General features: G+C 38.4%; 5 protein-coding genes and 1 pseudogene across 7 annotated transcripts; 4 read left to right on the top strand and 2 right to left on the bottom strand.

The window, feature by feature from the left end:
- The first annotated feature begins 277 nt into the window (after nucleotides 1–277).
- Nucleotides 278–4,783, top strand: LOC122024524. Of its 3 annotated transcripts, none has more exons than XM_042583175.1 (7): nucleotides 278–572; nucleotides 1,690–1,788; nucleotides 1,989–2,355; nucleotides 3,817–3,951; nucleotides 4,134–4,216; nucleotides 4,292–4,397; nucleotides 4,493–4,783. In XM_042583175.1, the coding sequence occupies exons 1-7, from the start codon at nucleotides 427–429 to the stop codon at nucleotides 4,610–4,612; spliced, it is 1,056 nt and encodes a 351-aa protein (XP_042439109.1). In that variant the 5' UTR covers nucleotides 278–426; the 3' UTR covers nucleotides 4,613–4,783. The 3 variants fall into 3 exon arrangements, with proteins under 3 accessions (XP_042439109.1, XP_042439111.1, XP_042439110.1); XM_042583177.1 differs by having other exon boundaries at nucleotides 446–572; nucleotides 1,710–1,788; XM_042583176.1 differs by lacking the exon at nucleotides 278–572 and adding an exon at nucleotides 1,526–1,547 and having other exon boundaries at nucleotides 1,710–1,788.
- Nucleotides 4,784–5,715: 932 nt separating this feature from the next.
- Nucleotides 5,716–6,644, bottom strand: LOC122025134 (annotated as a pseudogene).
- Nucleotides 6,645–8,524: 1,880 nt separating this feature from the next.
- On the bottom strand, nucleotides 8,525–9,988 carry LOC122024424 (2-hydroxyisoflavanone dehydratase-like). Its single transcript, XM_042583049.1, has 2 exons — nucleotides 9,464–9,988; nucleotides 8,525–9,235 (listed from the first exon to the last, which is right to left on the bottom strand). Exons 1-2 carry the CDS (start codon nucleotides 9,906–9,908, stop codon nucleotides 8,697–8,699), a joined length of 984 nt encoding a protein of 327 aa, XP_042438983.1. The 5' UTR covers nucleotides 9,909–9,988; the 3' UTR covers nucleotides 8,525–8,696.
- A 3,054-nt stretch (nucleotides 9,989–13,042) lies between these two features.
- On the top strand, nucleotides 13,043–14,514 carry LOC122024464 (probable carboxylesterase 12). The gene is made up of 2 exons (XM_042583100.1): nucleotides 13,043–13,590; nucleotides 13,746–14,514. The coding sequence occupies exons 1-2, from the start codon at nucleotides 13,122–13,124 to the stop codon at nucleotides 14,282–14,284; spliced, it is 1,008 nt and encodes a 335-aa protein (XP_042439034.1). The 5' UTR covers nucleotides 13,043–13,121; the 3' UTR covers nucleotides 14,285–14,514.
- Nucleotides 14,515–15,583: 1,069 nt separating this feature from the next.
- On the top strand, nucleotides 15,584–17,259 carry LOC122024520 (amino acid transporter AVT3C-like). The gene has a single exon (XM_042583170.1). The coding sequence runs from the start codon at nucleotides 15,655–15,657 to the stop codon at nucleotides 16,912–16,914; it is 1,260 nt and encodes a 419-aa protein (XP_042439104.1). The 5' UTR covers nucleotides 15,584–15,654; the 3' UTR covers nucleotides 16,915–17,259.
- Nucleotides 17,260–18,838: 1,579 nt separating this feature from the next.
- On the top strand, nucleotides 18,839–22,757 carry LOC122023815 (SRSF protein kinase 3-like). The gene is made up of 4 exons (XM_042582180.1): nucleotides 18,839–19,252; nucleotides 19,978–20,757; nucleotides 21,898–21,945; nucleotides 22,009–22,757. The coding sequence occupies exons 1-4, from the start codon at nucleotides 19,073–19,075 to the stop codon at nucleotides 22,324–22,326; spliced, it is 1,326 nt and encodes a 441-aa protein (XP_042438114.1). The 5' UTR covers nucleotides 18,839–19,072; the 3' UTR covers nucleotides 22,327–22,757.
- The last annotated feature ends 474 nt before the right edge of the window (nucleotides 22,758–23,231 follow it).

Below are 23,231 nucleotides of genomic sequence, written 5' to 3'. Positions count from 1 at the left end.
AAGTCAAGGAAAGATGTAAGTTTCATCAATACCCATATTTTTAGATTTCATTACAAAATCTTAATTTCATTTCTATCAACCAATATAAGATTTGGAAATGAATCCAATATGCCACCGAAACATAAATACTAAACTCTAAACTTAAAAAAAAAACATATAAGTAGGCTATCATTCTCATATAAACATATATAATAGCAACAATATAAATAATTAAACATTTAAGATTTATAAATGGATAATAAGTAAATTAACGACTCCGACGCTGGAACCTAAACTCGCAAGTAAAACATTAACCGGGCGGTAAACAATTGCCGCCCTTAAATTCAGGGTTTTGTTAGATGTTCCGCAGCTCTGTCGCCGCCGCCGCCTCGGCGTTGCGTTGCTCGCCCCATCCTCCGCTCTCCGACCTATCTCACAGCTTCGTCCATGGCCGGCGAATTGCGGAAGTCGGCTGTTCTCTACCACTACCCGTGTCCCGACGGTGCTTTTGCCGCCCTCGCTGCCCATCTCTACTTCTCCGCTGCTTCCTTGCCGGTTCTCTTCTTCCCTAACACCGTCTACAACCCGATCAGGTCAAAGCTCTCGGATTTCTTCAATATTTTTTGGGATACCTGATTTAACTTAGTCCTCCAAGTTTCCTGCTTGTGGTAGAAGGCAAAATTTGTGACAATTCCACACTAAGCCATTTGATTAATTATGTACTGATCAAACATCACATGTTTCTATAATTAATTTAAATAAACAGAATCCAGTTAAAATGTAAGGTTTACATCTTGCTCTTTGAACTATCAACAGATCACTAAATCACACAGACATACTTAGATAGTAGAGTCGAATGATAGTGTAATCTATCCAACACCATACTGTCATGAATTATTGTGCAGTTCTAGAGAAAGAGCTTACTGTCCTTGACTGTATTGCTTGCGGAAACCAATTGGTCAGCATATGCCATGTTTGCTTTTCTTTCAAAAGTGTTTAACATTGCTCATTGGGGACCTTTACGAAGTGAATATCAATAGTTGAGCGTTTGCTCCATCCTTAATCAATTGTAAATGGTTTTAATTGTATTCAAGGTTTTCAATTACAACTTCCTGAAGGCTTGAGGAGACCATATACAAAAACACTAGTAGGAAGCATTTAAATTGGGGATCGGCAATCTAATAAACAGAATTGTGATGTTTGAAGTCTTAATATTGCTGTAGGGGCACAACCATTTGATCAAACAAAGAATGTAAGCTAAAGCTTCTTCTGCTCTTGGATAATTTGCACTTGATCAGTGTTAGTGTGATACTTTGTTGTTCACTTCTAAGTAATCTTTAGGGATTAACTTCGGCAATTGTTCTTAGTGTAGAGGCCTAATGTATTTATCTGTTCAAAAGATACAATTGTCCAGGAGTCCCTCTTCCTAAAAGATGCAATTGTTGCTAAAAGTATTCATTAGTTTACGATTGATGATAATGATTGTGGCTACTATATCTGTATTCTGCTGGTGCAATTGGAATTGATCTCCAAAGAATTACTTTATGCACATGATCTGTTAATGAAATGTAAGGCCTCTGACTCATTGGGTATTATTTTAAAGAATGGCCTAGATGATGTATTAAAAAGATTTCCTGCAACAATGATAACATCTATATTCTACCTTGACCTGATCACTGGTTAAAATTACTGATCCTGGTTTTCTTACAGAGTTTATGATCTTCCTCTAGGTGAAATAAATGAAGTCTATCTCTTGGATTTCATTGGATCCTCTGGTTTTATCGGGGAACTATATCCAAAAGTCGAGAGGTACCACTTTCAACTTTTTAGGTTCATGTCCTGCATAGTTTTCTTTTCCTTTTTTTTTTGCTGTGATGTTATTTAATGTATATTAGTTTGTCTTTCATCTTGTTCATAGAGTAATAGTGCTAAGAATCCTTATCTTCTCAATTACATGTGAGGTTCTTAATCCTGGCATGTGATTTCCTTTTGTTTGCTTTTCCTTTCAGTGTGATAATATTAGACCATCATAAGACTGCAGTTGAAGCTCTCTGTGGCAATGCTTCATTTGGCAAGAATGTGATAAAGGTTATTGATATGAATAAGAGTGGTGCTACAATTGCATTTGACTTCTTTAAAGAAAAGCTTTTAAAAAGAAGTGATACTTTGAGAGGTCTTGGAATCCACAACCATCAGGAGGCAGGTCAAAAAAATTTGTCTGGTTGCAAATTTGAAAGAGTACAGAAGCTCTTTGAATACATTGAAGATGGTGACATATGGAGGTGGAAGCTCCCGCACAGCAAAGCTTTTAGTAGTGGCTTGAAAGATATGAATATAGAATACAATGTGAATGTGAATTCAGCTTTGTTTGACCAGGTAAATTTTTTTGTTAGTCATTTTACCAGGTAACTGTTATTAGTTTTAGTTACATTTGAATTGTTTTGCCCAGTCCATTTCAAATCTATACAATTATATAAACTTCAAATTGTGACTATTCTCTTTGTGATTATACTCATTATTTTCTTCTACTTTCAGGATCTGCTATCTGTTTACCCTTTTGTTATCTCAGTTGTAAATTTTTTAATTTACTAATGGATATTGAAATGACTAATTATTTTACAAAAACATTTTAGTTCTAGAGAAAGTGAGAGGCAAAACATTAGTAACTCTATCATCCCATTCTCTGATTCTTACCTTTTTATACATCCAGTCTATTTCTTTGGTCAATGTTCAGGTAGCCTAAACTACCAGCATGATTAGTAGCAGTAGCTGAAATTCCAGAAGATCCATAGGTGCTCTCTCAGATTTCAGGATTCAGGTCTAGTTGTATATGGATTTGTATATAGGTCAACTACTTTATTAGCTGTAACTGACAATGTTTGGTTATGTGGGTTGATCCGCATGATCTGGTTACAATGTGCTTAGCTATAATTTTTTTTTAATAGATATCAAAAGTTGGAATGATAAAACCCTAAATAGAATATTCTCTATTACATTGTTACACATATGATATATATTTCTCTGTGATATTTTTGGTGAATTATTATTTAGATGATTTTTTAATTCATTTGTTAATTGGGACTAACATCTTGGTCACATGATGTATTAAACAATTTAGAAGTTACAATAAATGTGTCAGGTCTGGGTAAATAATTTTGACATGATTTGTTAAATGGATCATCTTCAGATTGAACTAATTGTGTTGTGGGTGATAACGCTTCCAATTATCACATTCTTGAACTCTAATAGGAATATTGGTCAATTGAAGTCTTGGTGTGTAGCCTTCTTTCATCTTGATAACCAAATCTGCATATATGAATGCATTAGAGATTATCTCTCACTGCCAATTTTATGTTATAATTTCTAGTGAATATTCAAGAATCCAATTGATTTTTTTTTTTTAAAAAAAAACTTAGAATTAGATTCAAGTTGACTGAAGAATTCCTTATTGTATCCAATGTATAAACGGATTGGAAACATTTCTATCTATGATGTTGTGGAACAATATCAGCTCTCTGTATTTTTAAATTTACTTGGACTCTACCCATGTTAGGTTTTGATAAGTTTGATTTTATATCTGAACATTTGATTTTTACTGAGATGTCAGTGCTGTGAAAATTCTTTAGCAGTAGCTGGCCATTTAGGCTATTCTGAAAATTGTTATCATTATTAAAATGACAACAAGCTGTGCGTTCCGATTATTTGGGTCTTCTACATTGATCTTTTCCTGCAATTGAAGAAAAAGTTATTTTAGCGTTATACCTTCAAACAATTACTATTTCTTAAACCTTTTATTGTTATAAACATAGTAATCTTCTATTATGTGGAATATTACAGTTGCTTGCCTTGGACCCTGAGGATATCATCGCTATTGGTCAAAAGACACTGTCACATAAGCAGGAATTAATCGATCAAGTTCTTCAGCAGTCATATATAATTGGAATAGGAGAGGGATTATTTGGACAGTGCTTGGTAAGTGTCTCAACTGTTTCCTCTTTTGGCATGTTCTACTTGGAGCACTCTACATTCAAAATTTCATTGTGATTCTGAATGAAGATGAAAGACCTTTGACTCTGGCATAAATATTCAATTATCAATCATATAATGCTGCTTATTTTAAAATATTTTTTTTCCCCTTTGGTGGGACTGCACAGGCTGTTAATGCTGACTCAATTTCGGACCTAAGGAGTGAGCTAGGAAACCAGTTGGCTATAAAAAGCCGAGATACAGGACTCAGGTTGCCCCATCTATTACTCAATCGATTACAAGTCCTTTTTGCTTAAGTTTGATGGCTTGATTCTTTGGTGTTAAGGGGAATCGGAGCCATAGTTTACAAAGTGCCTCAACTCAACAACGACCATTTGCTGAAAATAAGCCTCAGAAGTGTCGACTCGGAGGACACCACACCCATCTCAAAGGCAGGTTTCATGGCTTCATTTTTCGATACTACTCGCCCTTCTCCATGCATTTTGTAATTGTTCGGATAGCTCATCTTGGTTATCATTCTTTGCAGCGATATGGGGGAGGCGGACATCAGAAAGCTAGTTCATTTATGCTAAAGTGTGCTGAATTTGAGGAGTGGAAAGCACAAACCTATTCTTCAACTACACCTTCCTTGGGGAAACAAAGCTGAGGCACATTCCATACGCGAAGAAAGAAATCTTTCCTATTTATGCTATCAAATTCTATACACTTGGTAGTTTGCTTGTTAGATAATTATAATCTCATTTGTTTAAGGGTAGCGACATCATTTAAATAATGAGTTTGCCGCATTTTATCATAAGATGATTATTAAGTTCTCTCATGAAGCGACTTGTTGAATTGAAATTTTGTTATTTCACCCTATTGTTCATCAAAGTAAAATAGTTTGATAAATCAGAGGAAAAAATTTAAAAATTTTCATATTAAGAAAATTATGATCAACTAGAACTTTGTTGTAGTTAATAAAGAACGTACATAAATTTTCAGAAACAACGTTTTATAAACAAATCAAACTATTTCAAAAGATTCGAGTTACCTCATGCATTCAGTATTTAATTTTTTGATTTATCCCCATGTGCCAAATAAAAACAAAGCAATGATACATTGAATAATCATCTCAATTAAGACAAAATGAGCACAGGAAACAATATTTTTCACGCATTCACTAAAAAAGGGCTACAGATTGCTTATGCGTCCAAATGTCGTGGCGTCAAAGTCTTCCATTATTAAATAAATATGACGCATTTGTCTCCTAGTATCTTAGGGTGTTTAGAATAGAATGATAATTTTTGGATTATGAATTTGAAAATGTTAAGTTAGGAATAATTTTTAGATTTATAGAATTAACCAAACTCATATATCATTTTCATCATTTAACCAAAAGTCATTTTGAGTTTTTAATAATATAATCTTAATTTTAATAAATTAATAGATAAAGTTTTATTAATAGATAATTTATATAAGAATACTAGGCGGGTTAATTCCTAATTTAGTCCCTGATTATTTAACGTAGTCCTGATTTCGTCCCTAATTTTTCAATTGATCAAATTTAGTCCTTCAATTTGCGAACGTTTTCTCAAATCAATCCTTCCGTCCAAATGCCTGTTAAAATAGACGAGAAGACTTGTTTAACCGGTAGACGGATAGACAACCCTCTTCGGCGTCGCCTCAGTCGAGTTCTGCACCATTGTCATCGTTATTCATCGCCAAAATCTAATTTTGCGGTCGAAATTCGATTTTTATCGGAGCTCTCTATTAGTTTACTTGGGAAACAAGGTCAACGACATTGGAGGAAGACTTGGTGATGTCGGCGTCGTAGGTGGGCGTGAGGTTGAGGCGGAAGAGACTGAAGGAACGCTCGGAGGTTGAGTCGGGCTTCAGATCCTCGTCGTAGAGCGCGAAGATGTAGGTGTCCACCAACTTACCCGGCACCATCGACATTCCGGCGAGGGAGTGCAAGTGCGCCACCAGCCCGCCGTTGTACGCTTGGGCGTTCTCCACCGTCGCTCCCTCCTCCCCCGCGTCCCCCTTGTATGGCCACCCGGTCTCCGCCACAACAATATGCACCTCCGGGAACCCCGCCGCCGTGATGGCCGCCCTCACCGCGTCCACCTGCGTGTCGAACATGTTCATGTAGGTCGACCCCGACCCGACGTTGTGCCACCCGACGTTAGGCTGGAAGAGGCAGAAGGCCAGTGTCTTCGGACTCGGATCACTCTGGTACGCGAAGAAAGGGTAGGGATTGATCATGAAGGGCTTCCGGTGTCCTTTAGGAAGGCGAGGACGCCCTTGAGCGCGGGGAGCACGTCGGCGTGGAAGGCGCCGAAGGAAGGCGGGTCAGAACTAACGAGCACCGACTTGATCAATAGGTCACTTCCACCGGTTAAATAAGTCTTCCTGTCTATTTTAATAGGAATTTGGTCGGAAGGATCAATTTGGAAAAATATTTAAAAATTAGAGGATTTAATTTGATCAATTAAAAAATGAGGGACGAAATCAACATCATGTCAAATAATGAGGGACTAAATTGAGAATTAGCCCAATACTAGACTCGTAAAATATTTATGAGTATTTTTCAATTTACTCAAACTTTCGTAGAATTAAGTTCATCATTTTCAAAATTAATCGGTAAAAATTGAATATCTCATATCAATTAAATAACCACCTTTCACAATTATGGGCATCACTAATCCAAAATTTTGTAAGAGGGTTGTAAAATTAAAAAATTGAATAAAAAATTAGAGTATGAGATTTGTGTTTTTTTAGTTTAAGAGCATTAGAAAAAATTTAAATCTATTTTTTTTTTCAAAATTAACTAGGCTAGAGATGTGTAATTAATTAATAATCAGATTTGATATTTATGGGGAGATTATTTTTTCTATTATAGAAAAAGTAATAGCTGTTGGAAGAAATAATTTATTATCAAAGATTTTAGAGATTTAGTTGAATTTAAATATAATAAATTCAATTCAATTTATCTGTTGTGATGATTTGAGCGGATTATCTCATGCTGCAATTAGGAGTTGGTGTCTGTCAAGTGTTGAACCTAAACTTCTTTCGAGGCTTTCTCGAGTCGACTATTTCCCAGGATGCTGTTTTCTATTTGCGTAAATCATGTTCGCAAACGAGTTAACATGATTCAGTGCAAATTTAGACATTGGATTTACACCCCTCGGCACACCTATGTGTGAGAGAATCTCTCTCCATGTATTTATTTACACCATTAAAACATATGAATCAATATAAACTAACCTATTTACCTTAAAACTCCTAATGTGAGATTAAAATACTATTCACAATAAAATTTAATGTCTCTTCCATTTTTCTCCATTCACTCATATTCAACAATAACGTATTAAAATTTTGTTTTGAAAAAGAAAAAACCTTGATTTAAAACTGGAGGATGCATCCCCCCAACAAAATGGGCACAGGAAAAAAATACTTTTCGTGCCTCCACTAAAAACAAGTGCTACATCTTGTTAATACGTTCAAATGTCGTGGCGTCAATGCGTCAAAGTCTTCCATTATGAAATTAAATAAATTTTAAAACAGCACAAATTCATCTTATAATGGTGCTTACTGTTGACTACTATGCCTTTTTTCATGCTTGAATTACGTTTATGATGCGCTTAATTTAAAATTACGACTCAGGTTGTGGGCCACACGCTTTCTAACGATAATGACACAATTATAATAATTATTATTATTATAAAAGCATTTCATTAAAAAGAACCTTTTATTAAATTATATTAGATATATACAAAGGACGGCTAGTATGTATTTTAGTTTATTTTTCAGTGCTTAAAAGTTTATATTTTTCATGGTGTAAATTAATTTATATTAAGTTTCTCTCCAACTCGCTGTCTTAGTCAAGATAATCTAAAGTAATAATACTTACTATAAGAAAAGATAAATCACGAGAACTTATTTCACTTTAATCAAATAATCTGAATTTATTCCATTTTAGAGGGTGTTTGGCTGAACTTATAAGCTCTCTAAAACATCTTATAAGTTGTTTTAGAATTTATAAGTTCTTCAAATTTATTTGGTAAATTTTTTTTCAAATAGTTTATAAATTATGAAAATAAGCTATTTTGGAGCTTATAAGTTGTTTTAAAAAAAATATGAAAGATCCTACTTTTTTTAAAAAAGATCTTATTTTAATAATTTTTTTCTCTAAAATATCCTTATATAATTTCATAAATTCTCATTTTATCCTCCATAAATTTTTATAAGCCTAATATCTTTTTATCTCCGCCGACTTTTTTTCCAACGCTGTGTCATCTTCTCTGCCAAAGCCTTTTTCCAATTTTCTCTCTCCGGTGCAAAAATTCACCCAAAACCCTCTATTAATAAAAATCTCAAAATCTTCTATTAATATTATTATATCATTTTTAGTAATTTTATTAATAAAAAGATCTTATAATACCAAACACGTAATAAGTTCATCCAAACACTTTAACAACTTATTTTTAAAATAAGATCTAACAACTTATAAGCTCCTAAAATAATAAATTATACGAGCTTATAAACTATTTTTAATAAATTTAGTCAATTACCCTCTTAGTCGAGTAATCTTACAAGAGCACGAGATAATCAAAATCAATATTTACATATGTAGAAAATTGAATCATGCCTATAATTTTCTTATTATTGGTTTTATATATACAGAGAGATAATTTATCGTTGACTTTTTTGTTGTTCAACATGGTCAAACTGGATCGAGAACGTCGGATTCAAGCCAAGAAGGCGGCGATTCTCTTGAGCAGCATAGCAGCGCCGTGGCCGTCGGGACGATGCAGATAGAACCCGTGGTCCTCCGCCGCCGTCTCGTACATCTCGGCCTCCCCGCGCCACCCGCTCTTCCTCAGCGCCTCGTAGTACATCCACGCTCTGTCCCTCATCGCGTCCTTCTCCGCCGTGCACACCAGCACGCGCCCGCACCCGATCCCGGCCAAGCTCGGCGCCCCCTCCGCCAGGGGATTCACCCGCGAGTCGTCGTTTCCGGCCTCGGCCGACGGGCACACCAGCCTCCACAGATGGTTCAGCAGCTTCAGCTTCGCCGGGTCCGCCGCCCCCTCCGACGCCGTCGGCAGAGTGCCCCAGAAGTAAGGGTCCACTAGCACGACCGCCGCCAGCTTCACGCCTCCCGGGAGCGGCCGCGTGGCCGCGCGTAACGCCAGGTTGTGCGCAATGTTTCCGCCGGCGCTGTCGCCGGCGAGGCACACTCTGTCGAAGTCGGCGTGTTCGACCAGCCACGGTTCAGCAGAGGACTCTGCGAAAGAATAAATTAAGGGTTATTTTCAAATATCCCCACAAGTTTTAACAATGTTTGTACGATGCTCTTGAACCTTCAATAATATCAAAAACACCCTCACAACTTGTCAGAGAATAAGAAGCAACAGGGGTCGTTTTGACATCAAAAAAAATGTCGGAAGTGTCTTTAAAATTACTATAAATTTTGTAGGTAATTTTAGGATTGCACTAAAACTCCTCGATCTACCAAATCCGGCGCGGTGGGAGGCGGCCCACTCGAGGGCGGCCCAGGAGTCGTCGTAGGGAACGGGGATGCTGTGCTCCGGCGCGCGGCGGTAGTCGACGGATATAATGAGAGCAGAGGCGGCGGCGGCGAGGGCGTTGAGGTAAGCGTGGAGGACGGGCGAGGCGGAAGAGAGCATGCAGAAGGCGCCACCGCGGAAGTACAAGACTAGTGGGAGCTTACGGTCTCCGCCTCCGCTGGCGGCCGCCGCCGCCGCTGGGGGAAGGTAGATGCGGGCGGAGACGTCGGCGGAGATGCGGACGTCCTTGGAGTCGACGCCGGTGCGGAGGTCCAGGGAGGCAGGGGTTTGCTCCTCCGCCATGAGACGCTCGACGGAACCGTCCTTGTAGACGCGGAAGTAAGGGGAGAAGTCGTCGACTACGTGGTTGCCGCCGTCGAGGGGGGCCATTGCGGCAATTCAGCGAACAGGTCGCGGACTCGATCGACGGCGGTGATCGGAAAGAAGGAGATTAATTAGCTTAATTCGCAATTAAACTTGAGAGGGATTTTATTTATAGAGCAGGGAAAAGGGGAAAGAGTTTGTCGTTTTGTGTCTATTATTGGAGGTATAAATGTTAAATCGATATATTTATTTTTGCCTTTTCGAACCATTAAATAAAAAATAATAATTATTTGGGCGTTTCATTAGCTAAAAATGGGAGGAAAATAATTTTGGGTATTTATTCGATAGGTATTTAAATGGAAAATCTTTTATTTTTTATCTACGTGTTTCTTGGACGCTTGTGGAGTAGCTACTTGATCTTATTCATTCTTCCTAAATTAGCAAAGAATAAGAATATATTGGGTTTTATGGCCAACTTACAATTGTAGTTAAATTGGGTTGAGGCGAAGCACGAATCTCAAAGCAGAGGGTTGCAATCAAGAATCAATGTAGCCCTAGGGTACACTGCATAGGAAGAGGAATAAATATAGAGTATATATTCTTGAACAATCCCCGTAGGTCCGAATGTTCGGATATCCATTTGGGCAAATATTCGGGGGCATGGACGTGTGAGGAGCATCCAAAAATGTACAGAATAAGGATGCGTAAGATATCATCTCTATCTATATATATTTATTTCTCTTATTCTTATTTATATAGTCAATTCAATGAATTTTGTTTAGCAATATGCATCTCTAATCCTCACTTACATAGACTTTAAAGTTCCGGCCCCCTTTTGTTATTCTCTAGCGTGCGTCCTTTGATCGTCCTTCACATCTCTAGGGTTCTTAGCACTAATGATTTGTCCTTTGGCACAACTTGCCATAATGGTGGTACATTTTAGCTTTCCTCTATTCCACCAGCAACAAACTTCTTTGCCTCGCATTAGGACATTATATAGCTATCTCAATGCTTAATTTAGAACTATATATATGATAATAATCTTGATTATTAGATCTAATGAATATTTCTTAAAGGTAAGTATTTCTTTATTCCTATTCTAATATTTTTCATCTCTTACTAATTAAAGTCAATATCTACCTATTTGCATCACTAAACTCAATATTTATGCTTTTGATTGGATATTGCATGATCAAAGATTCAATTATTTAATAGATATCAAGGCAAATACTAAAGTTTTAGCGGTCGCTTTTAGTTTAGTGATACATTTGCACTACTTGTCTTTATCATTATCTTCCTAAACCACTCATTAATTGATTAATTAACCACATGATAATCTTGAGTAGATCCCCACTCCGTGTTTAATGGAGATATAATTATAAAACACCATGTAGTTTATGATTTGAACTTTCTAAGTGGCATGCATGGAATCAACATTCTTTCTTCAAGGTTTAAACTAGTTGGACCAAGGGCGACAATAAGAGCGATAATTAGGGCAAGGGAGAGATTAATTAGTGAGATTTATAAAGCATCTAAAATGTATATTTTATTATTAAATCCACTAACACTAAGCTCAATCTTTTTAACAAACTCTAAGTCAAACTTAAGCTAAATAGAGTTGCTATATATGATGATCTAGAACCTTTATCCAATTGGAAATCCCTTTGAGTTCATCCTCATCCTAAGCAATGTGGATAAAGATGAGTAGCAAGAAAAATTTGGTTGATAAGTTTCATCCTCAAAAGTGGATTAGGATTAATTTGACTCCACCCAAAGATCTCAATCCTCTAATCATCTAGAAGTGTGACTTTGACCCACTCATGTCACTACCAACAACCTACCATGGATTGGATTGAGGATTCAATTCATTGCACCATTGTATTCTTGCGCTATTATAGATTGACCCCTCCATTTTTTGTTAATTGATGAATTGGTGTTGTTGATGATTGCATAATATGTGGGATGGCAAGAATTGAAAGTTTTAAAAACCTAAGGGGGCTAAATGATTTTTTTTTCGTTTTATTAAACCTAGTTTGCACGTGGCAACTTGTTTGTAGGGACGATTGGATGGTGCCTTGTTTTATTATGAGCAATGACTTTTTGCCCGCTTCTTTTGCATGTGTGCAAATCTTGGATGTATCCCATTTTAATTATTTTGTTTTAACTTTTATAAGTTTTCTAATATTTTAAACAATTATTATCAATTTCTTAATTTGTAATATAGTTTTTGTTTTTAGTGTTGGTCTTATACAATATACTTAAGTAACTAGTAATCACATGGGTGATTCTAGTGATTATCCCATAATTAAATTAAATCTGATTTGATCGTAAAATTATTTTCATTATTAATCCATGAATTAAACTCTTTGTCTATATTTTATTAAAAGGGTCACTCTCCTCGAAAAGTTTCCATTCATGTAATTATTGAATTTTGAAATCTATCCATCCATGAAAATCTTTTAGTAATTATCCACTTAAATATTTTAAAGTGCCTTCTAATATATTTTATTAGATTTTACAATAAAGTACTTCCTATATAAAGCCAAAAAGACCTATTCCACCTAATTGTAATAATTATAATTTTGAATTATAAAACTATTTTTTTTAAAAAATATCACTTAAATATTTCATCCACAATTTATTAGAAGGGGGTTCCTTTCCCTGTAAAGGGCACTTTGTCTCAAGTTGATTGGATAAATACTAAACATCTGAACATCAAAGTGGAAAATGCCACGTCTACAAAACGACAAATCATTATTTAATTTCTATATTTCACCTTTTTATTTGTATTATTAAAAGGGGGGAAAAATGCATGTTCCAACCTTATGAGCATTATTTTTTATTTTTTATAGTTTTGGATAGACAACAAAAAGATTCTCTCTTGTTCGATTCCACAAATATTCAATGACCGATTAAGTTTAGTTATAAAATTTTGCAATTATCCCCACAATAATCATGCATTATAGAGTGTAAATCAATTTTAATTGGATTAAACTAAATTTAAATAAAATAAAAATAAAGTCGTCCAACGAAACTTGTAAAAAAATTGAGGTCGGCAATGAATTTTGCAATGAAATCCTTTCTGTGAAATTTTAAAATTGTTGGGGATGATATTGTAAAGAGATTAATTTTGGGGGTGTGAATGAAAAGATCTAGTCGGTTCGCTATAAATAGAGTGTTAGTGAAGGTTAATTAGAGTTAAGCTAATTAATCCCTGAAATTCGTATTAATCTCTAGCGGGTGGTCTGCTGTCCGGGACGTGTTCGCTAAATTGCCGCAATGGGATCCCTCTCCGCCGTCGCGGCCGACGCCAACCCCGTCGTCGACGACTTCTCGCCTTACTTCCGCGTCTACAAGGACGGCTCTGTCGAGCGCCTTAGGGCGGAGGAGCACACTCCGGCCTCCCTCGACCCCCGCACCGGCGTCGACTCCAAGGACATCGCCATCTCCGCCGTCGTCTCTGCCCGCATCTATCTTCCGTCCGCCGCTGCCTCCGGCGGCGGCGATAGAGGCCGAAAGCTCCCCCTCGTCCTCTACTTCCGCGGGGGCGGCTTCTGCGTCCTCTCCGCCGCCTCCCCCGTCCTCCACGCCCACCTCAACGCCCTCGCCGCCGCCTCCTCTGTTCTCGTCCTCTCCGTCGACTACCGCCGCGCGCCGGAGCACAGCATCCCCGTCCCCTACGACGACTCCTGGGCCGCTCTCCACTGGGCCGCCTCCCACCGCGCCGGATTGGCCGACATAGATTTCGGTAACAATGAATTTATTCTCACTCAATTCTGAATCTAGACAAGATGACGTTTTGAAATTCTTATTTTATTTTACTTTTACCTTTTCATTTGTTTATTCTCACATGCTTCAAAAAAATATTATAGAAAAACGTTGGAATTTCCTTTTGTTTTATAGATTTCTCCCCGGAATCGTGGTTGGTGGAGCACGCCGACTTCGACAGAGTGTACCTCGCCGGCGATAGCGCGGGCGGGAACATCGCTCACAACCTCGCGATGAGAGCGGCGACCCTGCCTCTGCCCGGCGGCGTGAAGCTCGCCGGGATCGTTCTGCTGGAGCCTTACTTCTGGGGGACGCGGCCGACGGCGTCGGCCGCGGCGGCGGACCCGGTGAAGCGAGCGCGGTTGGACCGGCTATGGCGGGTGGTGTGCCCGGCGTCGGAGGCCGGGAACGACGACCCGCTGGTGAATCCGTTGGCGGCGCGCGCCCCGAGCTTGGCGGCGCTCGGGTGCGGCCGCGTGCTGATCTGCACGGCGGAAAGGGACGCGATGAGGGACTGGGCGTGGATGTACTACGAGGCTCTGCGGGAGAGCGGGTGGCGCGGCGAGGCCGAGATACACGAGGCGGCGGCCGAGGACCACGGATTCTATCTGCATCGCCCCGATGGCGACCGCGTCGCTCTGCTCCTCAAGAGAATCGCCGCCTTCCTCACCTGAATCCGTTCCGCAACACGGTTCGACGTACGCCGAACGAAGTCAACTTTCCTCAACGTAATTACGTTGACTTTTTTTTTTAGTTTTTAAACGCAATTCCCTTATTAGGTTTCGATCATTTCGACGAGCGGTAAGATCTGGGAACGAATTTGAAATCTCTGCATGAAATCGTCCTCGGAGAATTCCCGAGGCGTAGTTTTGAAAATAAATAAAAATTTGGGGGTGTCCTGAAAGTGTCTCCAAAGTTTAATAATCAGTTGTGAAGCGTCACTGTCGCTGTAAAGTTGCATTCAAGGGCCTGACCAGTTAGCAGCCATTCCTTCACATCTACGACCAATCATGGCCTATGAAAATGACACCGTCATACACGCCTTTTGTGTGTTTGTCCGTTTCAATCCTATCGGAAATCCATCCAAATAAAATCAATCCCGGACAACTTAAAAATCCTAATAATAATATTAAAATTATTATTAAAATCATCCATATTTTTATTTAAAATTTGACGGCCCAAACTGGGGAGATTGAAGGATCCACTATTGGAAGCCTGTTAGTAGCCCGGCCCATCAGTTGGGGTCCAACAAAGAAACGTATCCAAGTTGTGGGGGTGTTCTTTCTCTTCATCAAAATTATTATTATTATTATTATTATTCGACTGTAAGAATCAGCACGTGGTTGGCCATTATGAATGCGGTCGGCTGGAGAATTAAGGTCCGCTTTGGAGTTCGGTCCGCACACGTTTCAAATCCGGTCCAATCAATTTAGCTAGTTGGTTTGGTTTTTTTTCTTCTAGGACTAAGACATAATTAATTATATATTATAAATTTTTTAATGAAACCAAATTTGTTAATTCTAATTTAATTTATTTAATTAACACATAACTAGTTTTCGTTTTTCAAGATAAATAGCTGATAAATAAATTTTCTTTTATAAAAATACTACACGAATCATTTTTATATAATTTTTTTATTAGTTAATCAAAATTATTTAAACTTAATAAAATTATTTTAAAACTATTGTAGTTAGGTAACTATAATAATATAACATTTATTAATCGATAGTTAATACAGTATTATAATAATTTAAAGATAATTTTTAAATAAATTAAAGTATTTTTTAATCAAATTTAATTAATTTTATAAGGATACAATTGAACAAGTTTATTTTAATATATTATAGCAACGATTCTAAGAATATTTGTATATTCTTTTAATTCTTACTTTTTTTTTTCCTTATGGCAAAATAATAAAAAAAAAACATTTTTTTTGTCTATATAATTAATTCCATGGACCTGCTTGACGCAGGCCGTCTGTTTTCGTACCCTTTCTCCATCCTCATTTCTCTTTCCCAATTTCTTCCTTTGGCTCTTTCATTCGATGGGGTTCAGCGACGAAGCGAGCTCCTCCGGCTACGGCCTCGACGCATCGGGGCCGCTCCTCCCGCCGGTGGGCGGCGGACACCCCGGCTCGCTCTCGTCGCAGACGAAGACGTTCGCCAACGTCTTCATCGCCATCGTCGGCGCCGGCGTCCTCGGACTCCCCTACGCCTTCCGTCGCACCGGCTGGGCCGCAGGCGTCATCCTTCTCCTATCCGTCGCCGTCCTCACCTTCCACTGCATGATGCTTCTCGTCCGCATCCGCCGCCGCATCGACCCAGATCGATCCGCGAAGATCGCCTCTTTTGGCGACCTCGGATTCGCCGTCTCCGGATCCGTCGGCCGCATCGCGGTCGATGTCATGATCGTGCTCAGCCAGGCCGGGTTTTGCGTCGGCTACCTCATATTCATCTCCAGCTCCCTCTCCCACCTTCTTCCCCTCTCCTTCGCCTTCCTCTCCTCGAAAGCGGTGTATGTCTTCGCCATGTTGCCGTTCCAACTAGGCCTCAACTCGATCAAAACCCTAACCCTCCTCGCCCCGCTCAGCATCTTCGCGGACGTCGTCGACCTTGGGGCCATGGGCGTCGTCATCGTTGAAGATTTTTCCATCTTGTTCTCCAACCCCCCACCCCTCCACGCGTTCTCCGGGCCCTCCGTCCTCCTATACGGAGTCGGCGTCGCCGTCTATGCCTTCGAGGGCATCGGAATGGTCCTCCCCCTCGAGGCTGAGGCCGCCGAGAAGTCCAAGTTCGGCCGCACTCTTGCCGTCTCCATGGGCTTTATCGCCCTAATCTACGGCCTCTTCGGCGCGCTCGGCTACGCTGCCTTCGGGGATGAGACCAGGGACATCATCACCACTAACCTCGGCGCCGGAGTTCTCACGGTGGTCGTCCAGATTGGCCTCTGCATCAACCTCTTCTTCACCTTCCCGGTGATGATGAACCCAGTGTTTGAGGTTGCGGAACGGTGGGTCTGCGGGAAGAGGTACTGCTGGTGGCTCCGGTGGCTAGTGGTTCTGGTGGTAAGCCTTGTGGCCACTCTTGTGCCCAACTTTGCGGACTTCCTGTCTCTAGTCGGGAGCAGCGTGTGTGTGATACTAGGATTCGTGCTGCCTGCGGCCTTCCATCTGAAGACTTTCAACTTCGACCTGGGCTGGGCTGAAGCTGCTTCTGACATTGCTATAGTTGCTATCGGGATGGGACTATCCATTTCCGGCACCTGGTCTTCTTTCATGGCCATCTTCAGCTCTGTGGAAGTCTGAACTCTGTGAGTTCGTGCCTAGCAACACAGTTATTGAAGATTTAAGTCCAAATTCTCATTATTTACGAGATGAAGAAGAAGAAGCAGAATGGAACACTGGAAAGAATCTCAGATTCTCACGTATTAATTGAGGAGAAGAGAATTCAAGAAAAATATCGCTTCGAATTCTTTTTATGAACTAGATATCTGTTGAAAATCGAATAAGCTTGTAATCTGACTTTATGTTGTATGGAAAATCTTGTGATTGATGCATGATTGATTCAAGCTATGAACTATTTACCCTCAATGTTTTAGTGTAAGACTGGAGAATCTGTTTTATCAGTATTAATTACTATCTGATCTATTAGTAGCTGCTGCTGTATTTATTCTCATTCTTTTAAATGTTCGCTAATGACTCAATGCCATAGTTGTTTGGCAAAATCTTGTTTGTATCTAAAAGCTTGTTTACTTTTTGGTTCAATTACTGCATGACTAGCTAGATGTTATATGAATGATCAACATTTGTTGATCATCTTGAAGATTGGAAATGAGAATGTCTATCCATTGGAATTGCCATCTGAATCAGTTGTATGTTAAACCGAGATTTAGTGTTCTCTAAGCTACTTCCGTTGCTTTTTATTTTATTATTATTATTTTTTTATAAATATGGATCGATAAGTTCATGGAATGGTTTGCTTGTCATGTTTTTGTACTTTGAGTAAAAAATGAACTTATTTAGAAAATCGACATGTTCATTTATTCCGATAAAATGTAAAATCTGACGCGTCAGTCCAGTTCTTCGAAAACGACCGAACCGGAGTCGGACCTATGTTCATCTTCCCCCATCCTATGAAGAACATCATCGATTCACGCATCTTGACGCAATCTGAGCCATCGATTATCTCCCTGGGCTAAAGTTGGCAAGGCGACTGACATCTATTACGAGTAATATTCCATATCCGACATGCCAGTAAAAAGACATGCAACCTGAAATTGATTCCGGGATTAACGGAATTTATTTACCCAGAATATCCTCGAATAAGAGAAAAATATGATAAAAAAGAAAAATATAAAGAAAAAAATAAAAAATAAAAAAATAAAAACTTACAGATTTATGAATCAACCAAACCCATATAACTTGGTGGGTTTCATTTCCATTACTATTCCCATTCCACCCTACTATCAAACTCATACCCATAGTTATTCCCATCATTTAACCAAACGCCCCCTTAAAAAAAAAATAAAAAAAATGTAAAAAACATTAAAAAAATTTAAAAATTTCAAAATAGAAAAAATGTAAAATAAAATTAAAAAATAATTTTAAAATGGGGGGAAAATAAAAAAACATAAAAAATAGAAAAAAAAAGTAAAAAAAATTAAAAAATATATATATATAATAGAAAAAATATAAAAAAATAAATAAAAAATAAAAAACGTAAAAAATAAAAAAATAAAATAAAAACATTAAAAAAAAAGAAAAAAACACTTTAAATTAAAAAAAAAGAAAAAATAAAAAATATATAAAAATAAAGAAAAATATGAAAAATAAAAAATAAAAAATAAAAAATAAAAAAAATTATAGAATTTAAAAGATATATATGGTTGATTTTATAACTAAGGGTAATATAGTAAAATATTAAATTAAGTTATTTATTAAAATTTTCAAATAAATATATTTTTATTATATTATTTACATAAAACTAAATAATATTTAATTATATTTTATTTCCGATAATTTTAATTATATGATTATATAATCAAAATTATACATAATAACGTGAACAAAATACATTACACGTCACATCTAATAAATCGGTTCATCTTCCCCATTCACATATGATCGACATAATCGCGCATCTTGATGCAATCCGAGCCGTCGATTGTCTCCATTGGCTCACGATTCGTGCTGCGAGGACCTTCCTTCCCTCGCACTGGTCTAGTCTCCGTCCGAAGCCTTTATTGGTAAAGAGGTCATCGGTCACCCATTCCTCCGCATTCGGTCGGCCAGTTGTAGCCATCGCCAGCCACCTCCTCCTCAGATCCGCGTCCCTCCTCCCCCTTCTTCTCTCCTTCTCTCCCTCGTCTTCCGTCGCCTTCTTCTTAGCTCGCGAGAAATTTGGGATCCTTCGGAGATAGCCAGGCAGCGATAAAGGTGAGAGCTTCTAGGGGAGAAGAGGAATATGCCGTACTCTTCGTCGTCTGGATCGGAGGAGGACGAGGGCGTCGACGCCTACCGCAAGGGAGGATACCATGCGGTCAGGGTCGGTGATCAGTTCGCCGGAGGGCGCTATATCGCCCAGCGGAAGCTCGGGTGGGGTCATTTCTCCACCGTCTGGCTCGCCTATGACACCCGATCCGCGGTTCGCTCTCTTGACGAATCTTCTTTTGTCGTTTCTTCTTGTGATTTTCCCGTTTTTATCCCTGCGAATGATTCCGCAGGGAAAGATCTCGGCTTTCATGGCCGATCTCTGTGTGAATCGTCGTCAAAGATAGAAATTTTTGGATAAATTATTGAAGTTCTATATGCGATTACGCGCGTTTGTTGTTTATCTCTTCGCGGATTGGCTTTGAACTGGCACTTAATTACTCGATCATCTATTTGATTGATTAATTATTGGCGCTTTTCTGCAATCAATGTACGGATTAATGATTATTGTTCAATAATGGTCAAACACGGAACCTATTCCTGATCACGCTTCATTAATTTTCCGCAATTGCTTCGTTCGGTTTGATTACTTGATATTATTTATCGGACAACTTATAATTTCTTTATCATTCAAATCTGTTCTTATAATGACTTTGCCTGCATAATCGCTTGGCGTGACGACTGATCTGTGGTTCGCATCATACGTCACTATGAATTTTTCCTCATTTTTGGCTCTGGATGCTTGTACGCCCACTCTACCTCTGTTTCGGTCTCTATCCGTTTATCTTGTATTCATTTTCCTATTTTTAATTTTCTTTTCCCTGATTTGTGGTGCGCTATCACAGTATGTTAATTTGTTTTCCTTTGCCTTATTAAGTTCTTCAATTTTATCAACCTGCCTATGAGCCTATGTAATGTTCATTTTTCGATGTTCTGTAGAATTTTGTTGCTCTCAAAATTCAAAAAAGTGCACCAGAGTTTGCTCAAGCTGCTCTCCATGAGATTGAACTTCTATCTGCAGTTGCAGAAGGGGATGCCTCAAATTCTAAGTGCATAGTTCGACTAATTGATCACTTTAAGCATTCTGGCCCTAACGGGCAGCATCTCTGCCTGGTAGTTGAGTTCCTTGGCGATAGCCTACTTCGACTTGTGAAGCACAACCGCTACAAAGGCATTGGGCTAGACAGGGTGAAATACATATGCAAGTCTATCTTGTTGGGTCTTGATTATTTGCACAGGGAGTTGGGTATCATTCACACGGATTTGAAGCTGGAGAATGTTCTTCTGATCTCCACCATTGATCCTGCAAAAGACCCAGTCAGGTCTGGATTCACGCCAATCCTGGAGCGACCAGAAGGCAAGCCCAATGGGACAGCAGTGGTCAATTTGATTGAAAAGAGACTAAAGGAGAGGGCAAAGCAGGCAAGGGCACGGATCTCTGAGAGAAGAGCATCAACTACAGATCTGGCGCTGCAGGAAAGGAGCTTGGATGGGATTGATCTTCGATCCAAGATTGTGGATTTCGGGAATGCTTGTTGGTCGGACAAGAAGTTAACTGATGATATACAGACTAGACAATATCGGTCACCTGAGGTAATTCTTGGTGCTGGATATGATTGTTCTACAGACATGTGGTCCTTTGCTTGCATGGCTTATGAGCTTGCTACTGGGGATATGTTATTTACTCCAAAAGGTGGCCAAGGGTATAGTGAGGATGAGGTATGACTCTTTCCTGTATGTTAACATGGTTTTCTTTTGTTTTATAGTTTTTGAACATTAATAAGGCAAGTAAGAAGCTGTTTTGAGACAATTTAGAAATTTTATTAAAAAGGTAGCCTATATATGCTTATGTGAGAAGTCATACTTCCACATTTTATCAAAAAGTTGGTTACTAGTTAAAGCCACAGTCGACTCTATGAATGCCTCTAGGTAGAATTTTAGTAAAAATTGAATCTTTAGTGATATCTATCTTGACAACAAGGTGTTTTAGTATCATGAAACCAAGCTAATGTTAGACAAGTTTCTTGTCACTCCTATGTCTTTAGTTTTATGAATCTGATCATTTACTGTGGTAAGATCTGTTATTATAGTAGAATCCTTTTTTGTTCTAGAGAAACACTATCTTTAATTTGGCAAAAAGTTGTACCATTAATATGTTGAAGATAGCTTCCAAAAAATGTTCTAGGATGCTGGTTTCATTGTTTATCAGAAAAAATATGGGTGAATATATTCTTTTAGAGAATTAGGAGTTAACGAGGCATGGTGCAGTTCTACAAGACCTGAGTCTTTCTATTAGCCTGTATTAGCTGGCCATTTAGCTAAAGGAGAGATAAGTAATGGAAGTATTGCATCATCATTAATTACCTATTCGATCTAGTGATTAATGTGTAACAAAATAAACAATTCAGATGATGAAAAAATTAGCAACAAGTGTAATAGAGGCTAAATTATCACTGTTATCTATTTGCAGCAACAAAGCATCTCCTGTATTACTTGATATCACATCACACTGGTTAGCCATTACGTTGACTTGCAGGTGATTGCTGCATTTTAGGTACTAAGAATTGGATAGTTTCTTGTTGGCTAGTAAGGACTTCAAAGACAATCTTATGCTATTTGACCATTGCCCATGAACACGTCGAACATTTAGGGACAATTCTTATATCAAATTCTTGTTCCAAGTGATGTTTAGCATTTTTTGACTCTTTCTGAGCTTGTTGTTTGAAGAAGCAATGGATTTGAAAAGCATTGTCTAAATGAGAACTGCTTGTATAGACCAATCTGCATTTTTCTTTTTGGAAACAAGTTCCTGTTTTCTTATGACTTAATTTCCAGCAATTGACTTGAACCTCATGACAGGATCACTTGGCTTTGATGATGGAGCTCCTTGGAAAGATGCCCAAAAAGGTGAGCTTACTTATTATAACTCTGTTATTGTTTCATATCACCTAACCACTTCCATCTGCTCAGATCGCTACGACAGGGTCCCGGTCAAAGGACTACTTTGACAGGTACGGAGACCTCAAGAGGATCCGAAGACTCAAATTCTGGCCATTTGATAAACTCCTGGTTGAGAAATACAAATTCCCCCAGGATGATGCTCGTGAATTCGCTGAGTTCCTTTGCCCTCTACTTGATTTTTGTCCTGAGAAGCGGCCGACTGCCGCTCAGTGTCTGCAGCATCCATGGCTACAGGTTAAAGATGCAAAACCTGGTGTTGAAAAAAATGAAGCCAGTGTGGGGAAGCTGGAGATCGGCATGAGCAAGCTCAAAGTTCCAGTGAACTGAGGAACTTTTTGTTTCTGACGCACTTCAAGTATTCTCTTAGCTGGAAGTTGATTATTTCTACGCCACCTCTGATTTGCTTAAATCAAAATTGGATCACCATCATAACACTGGAGAAAGCAGCTTCATCACAGTGAGATGGGGCTAACAACAACATACTACCATATATGTTTTGTGCAAAATTTTTGTTTTTCTTTTTTGGTTTTGTATGTGATCATTATGCTAGTTGGGGAATGAGTGGGAATAAGTAAAGGTCATCACAAGGATTTATGCTAACCTTCTTCCTGCTGTTTCTGATATTGGAATACCCTCAACCTAAAGTTTTCTTTTATACTGGCTGAAGCTTGTTGGGGGTTCTTTTTTGTGTGAACATCATTAACTTGTGTATTATTTGAGGACTTCCATTAATTTATTTGTTGTAAAAAATTTCATTATTGGTGCGGACCTCCCTTTTTCATTCTGAAATTATTTGCCCAAAGTCATATGATGTTGTAATCCTGACATTTTTTTTTTTTGGAAGAGGTATACTTTGAAGGATAAATTATAATTGTCCATTGCATTTTACGCCCCCTAAAAGAATGCTCTTTAAAATTCTAAAATCTTTTTAACTCTTGTCCCTTTACCCTTTGTTAATGGAATAGTGATATTATTATTCAAATGCTTTGTCAAGTAGCAAAATTATAAATCTAACAAAAACAAATTGATTTCGATTACAAAACTCAAATTTTTATAATTATTTTGATAAAATCACTTTGTGTCTCACACAACTTTCAACTGAAACTAACTTTCTTTCTATACACATGTCATATGAAGTACTGATAGTAAAAAATATATATATAATTTTTATATGTAAATTTGATTTCCTCCTCAATCTTAGATAAACTAATTACTTCACCTATCTTCATCAA

Source organism: Zingiber officinale, chromosome 9B, assembly GCF_018446385.1.
Source record: "Zingiber officinale cultivar Zhangliang chromosome 9B, Zo_v1.1, whole genome shotgun sequence".
NCBI lineage: Eukaryota > Viridiplantae > Streptophyta > Magnoliopsida > Zingiberales > Zingiberaceae > Zingiber > Zingiber officinale.
This window is presented reverse-complemented; position numbering and strand designations above follow the sequence as displayed.

Excerpts from the sequence above, each read along its gene's own strand:
- LOC122023815 (XM_042582180.1), top strand. The coding sequence starts at position 19,073 with ATGCCGTACTCTTCGTCGTCTGGATCGGAGGAGGACGAGGGCGTCGAC. Across the intron at positions 20,758-21,897 it reads AAGGGTATAGTGAGGATGAG|GATCACTTGGCTTTGATGAT; the intron begins GTATGACTCTTT and ends ACCTCATGACAG. Across the intron at positions 21,946-22,008 it reads TTGGAAAGATGCCCAAAAAG|ATCGCTACGACAGGGTCCCG; the intron begins GTGAGCTTACTT and ends CCATCTGCTCAG.
- LOC122024520 (XM_042583170.1), top strand. The coding sequence starts at position 15,655 with ATGGGGTTCAGCGACGAAGCGAGCTCCTCCGGCTACGGCCTCGACGCA.
- LOC122024524 (XM_042583175.1), top strand. The coding sequence starts at position 427 with ATGGCCGGCGAATTGCGGAAGTCGGCTGTTCTCTACCACTACCCGTGT. Across the intron at positions 1,789-1,988 it reads CTATATCCAAAAGTCGAGAG|TGTGATAATATTAGACCATC; the intron begins GTACCACTTTCA and ends TTTTCCTTTCAG. Across the intron at positions 4,398-4,492 it reads ACACCACACCCATCTCAAAG|CGATATGGGGGAGGCGGACA; the intron begins GCAGGTTTCATG and ends CATTCTTTGCAG.
- LOC122024424 (XM_042583049.1), bottom strand. The coding sequence starts at position 9,908 with ATGGCCCCCCTCGACGGCGGCAACCACGTAGTCGACGACTTCTCCCCT. Across the intron at positions 9,236-9,463 it reads CTCCCACCGCGCCGGATTTG|AGTCCTCTGCTGAACCGTGG; the intron begins GTAGATCGAGGA and ends ATTCTTTCGCAG.
- LOC122024464 (XM_042583100.1), top strand. The coding sequence starts at position 13,122 with ATGGGATCCCTCTCCGCCGTCGCGGCCGACGCCAACCCCGTCGTCGAC. Across the intron at positions 13,591-13,745 it reads ATTGGCCGACATAGATTTCG|ATTTCTCCCCGGAATCGTGG; the intron begins GTAACAATGAAT and ends TTTGTTTTATAG.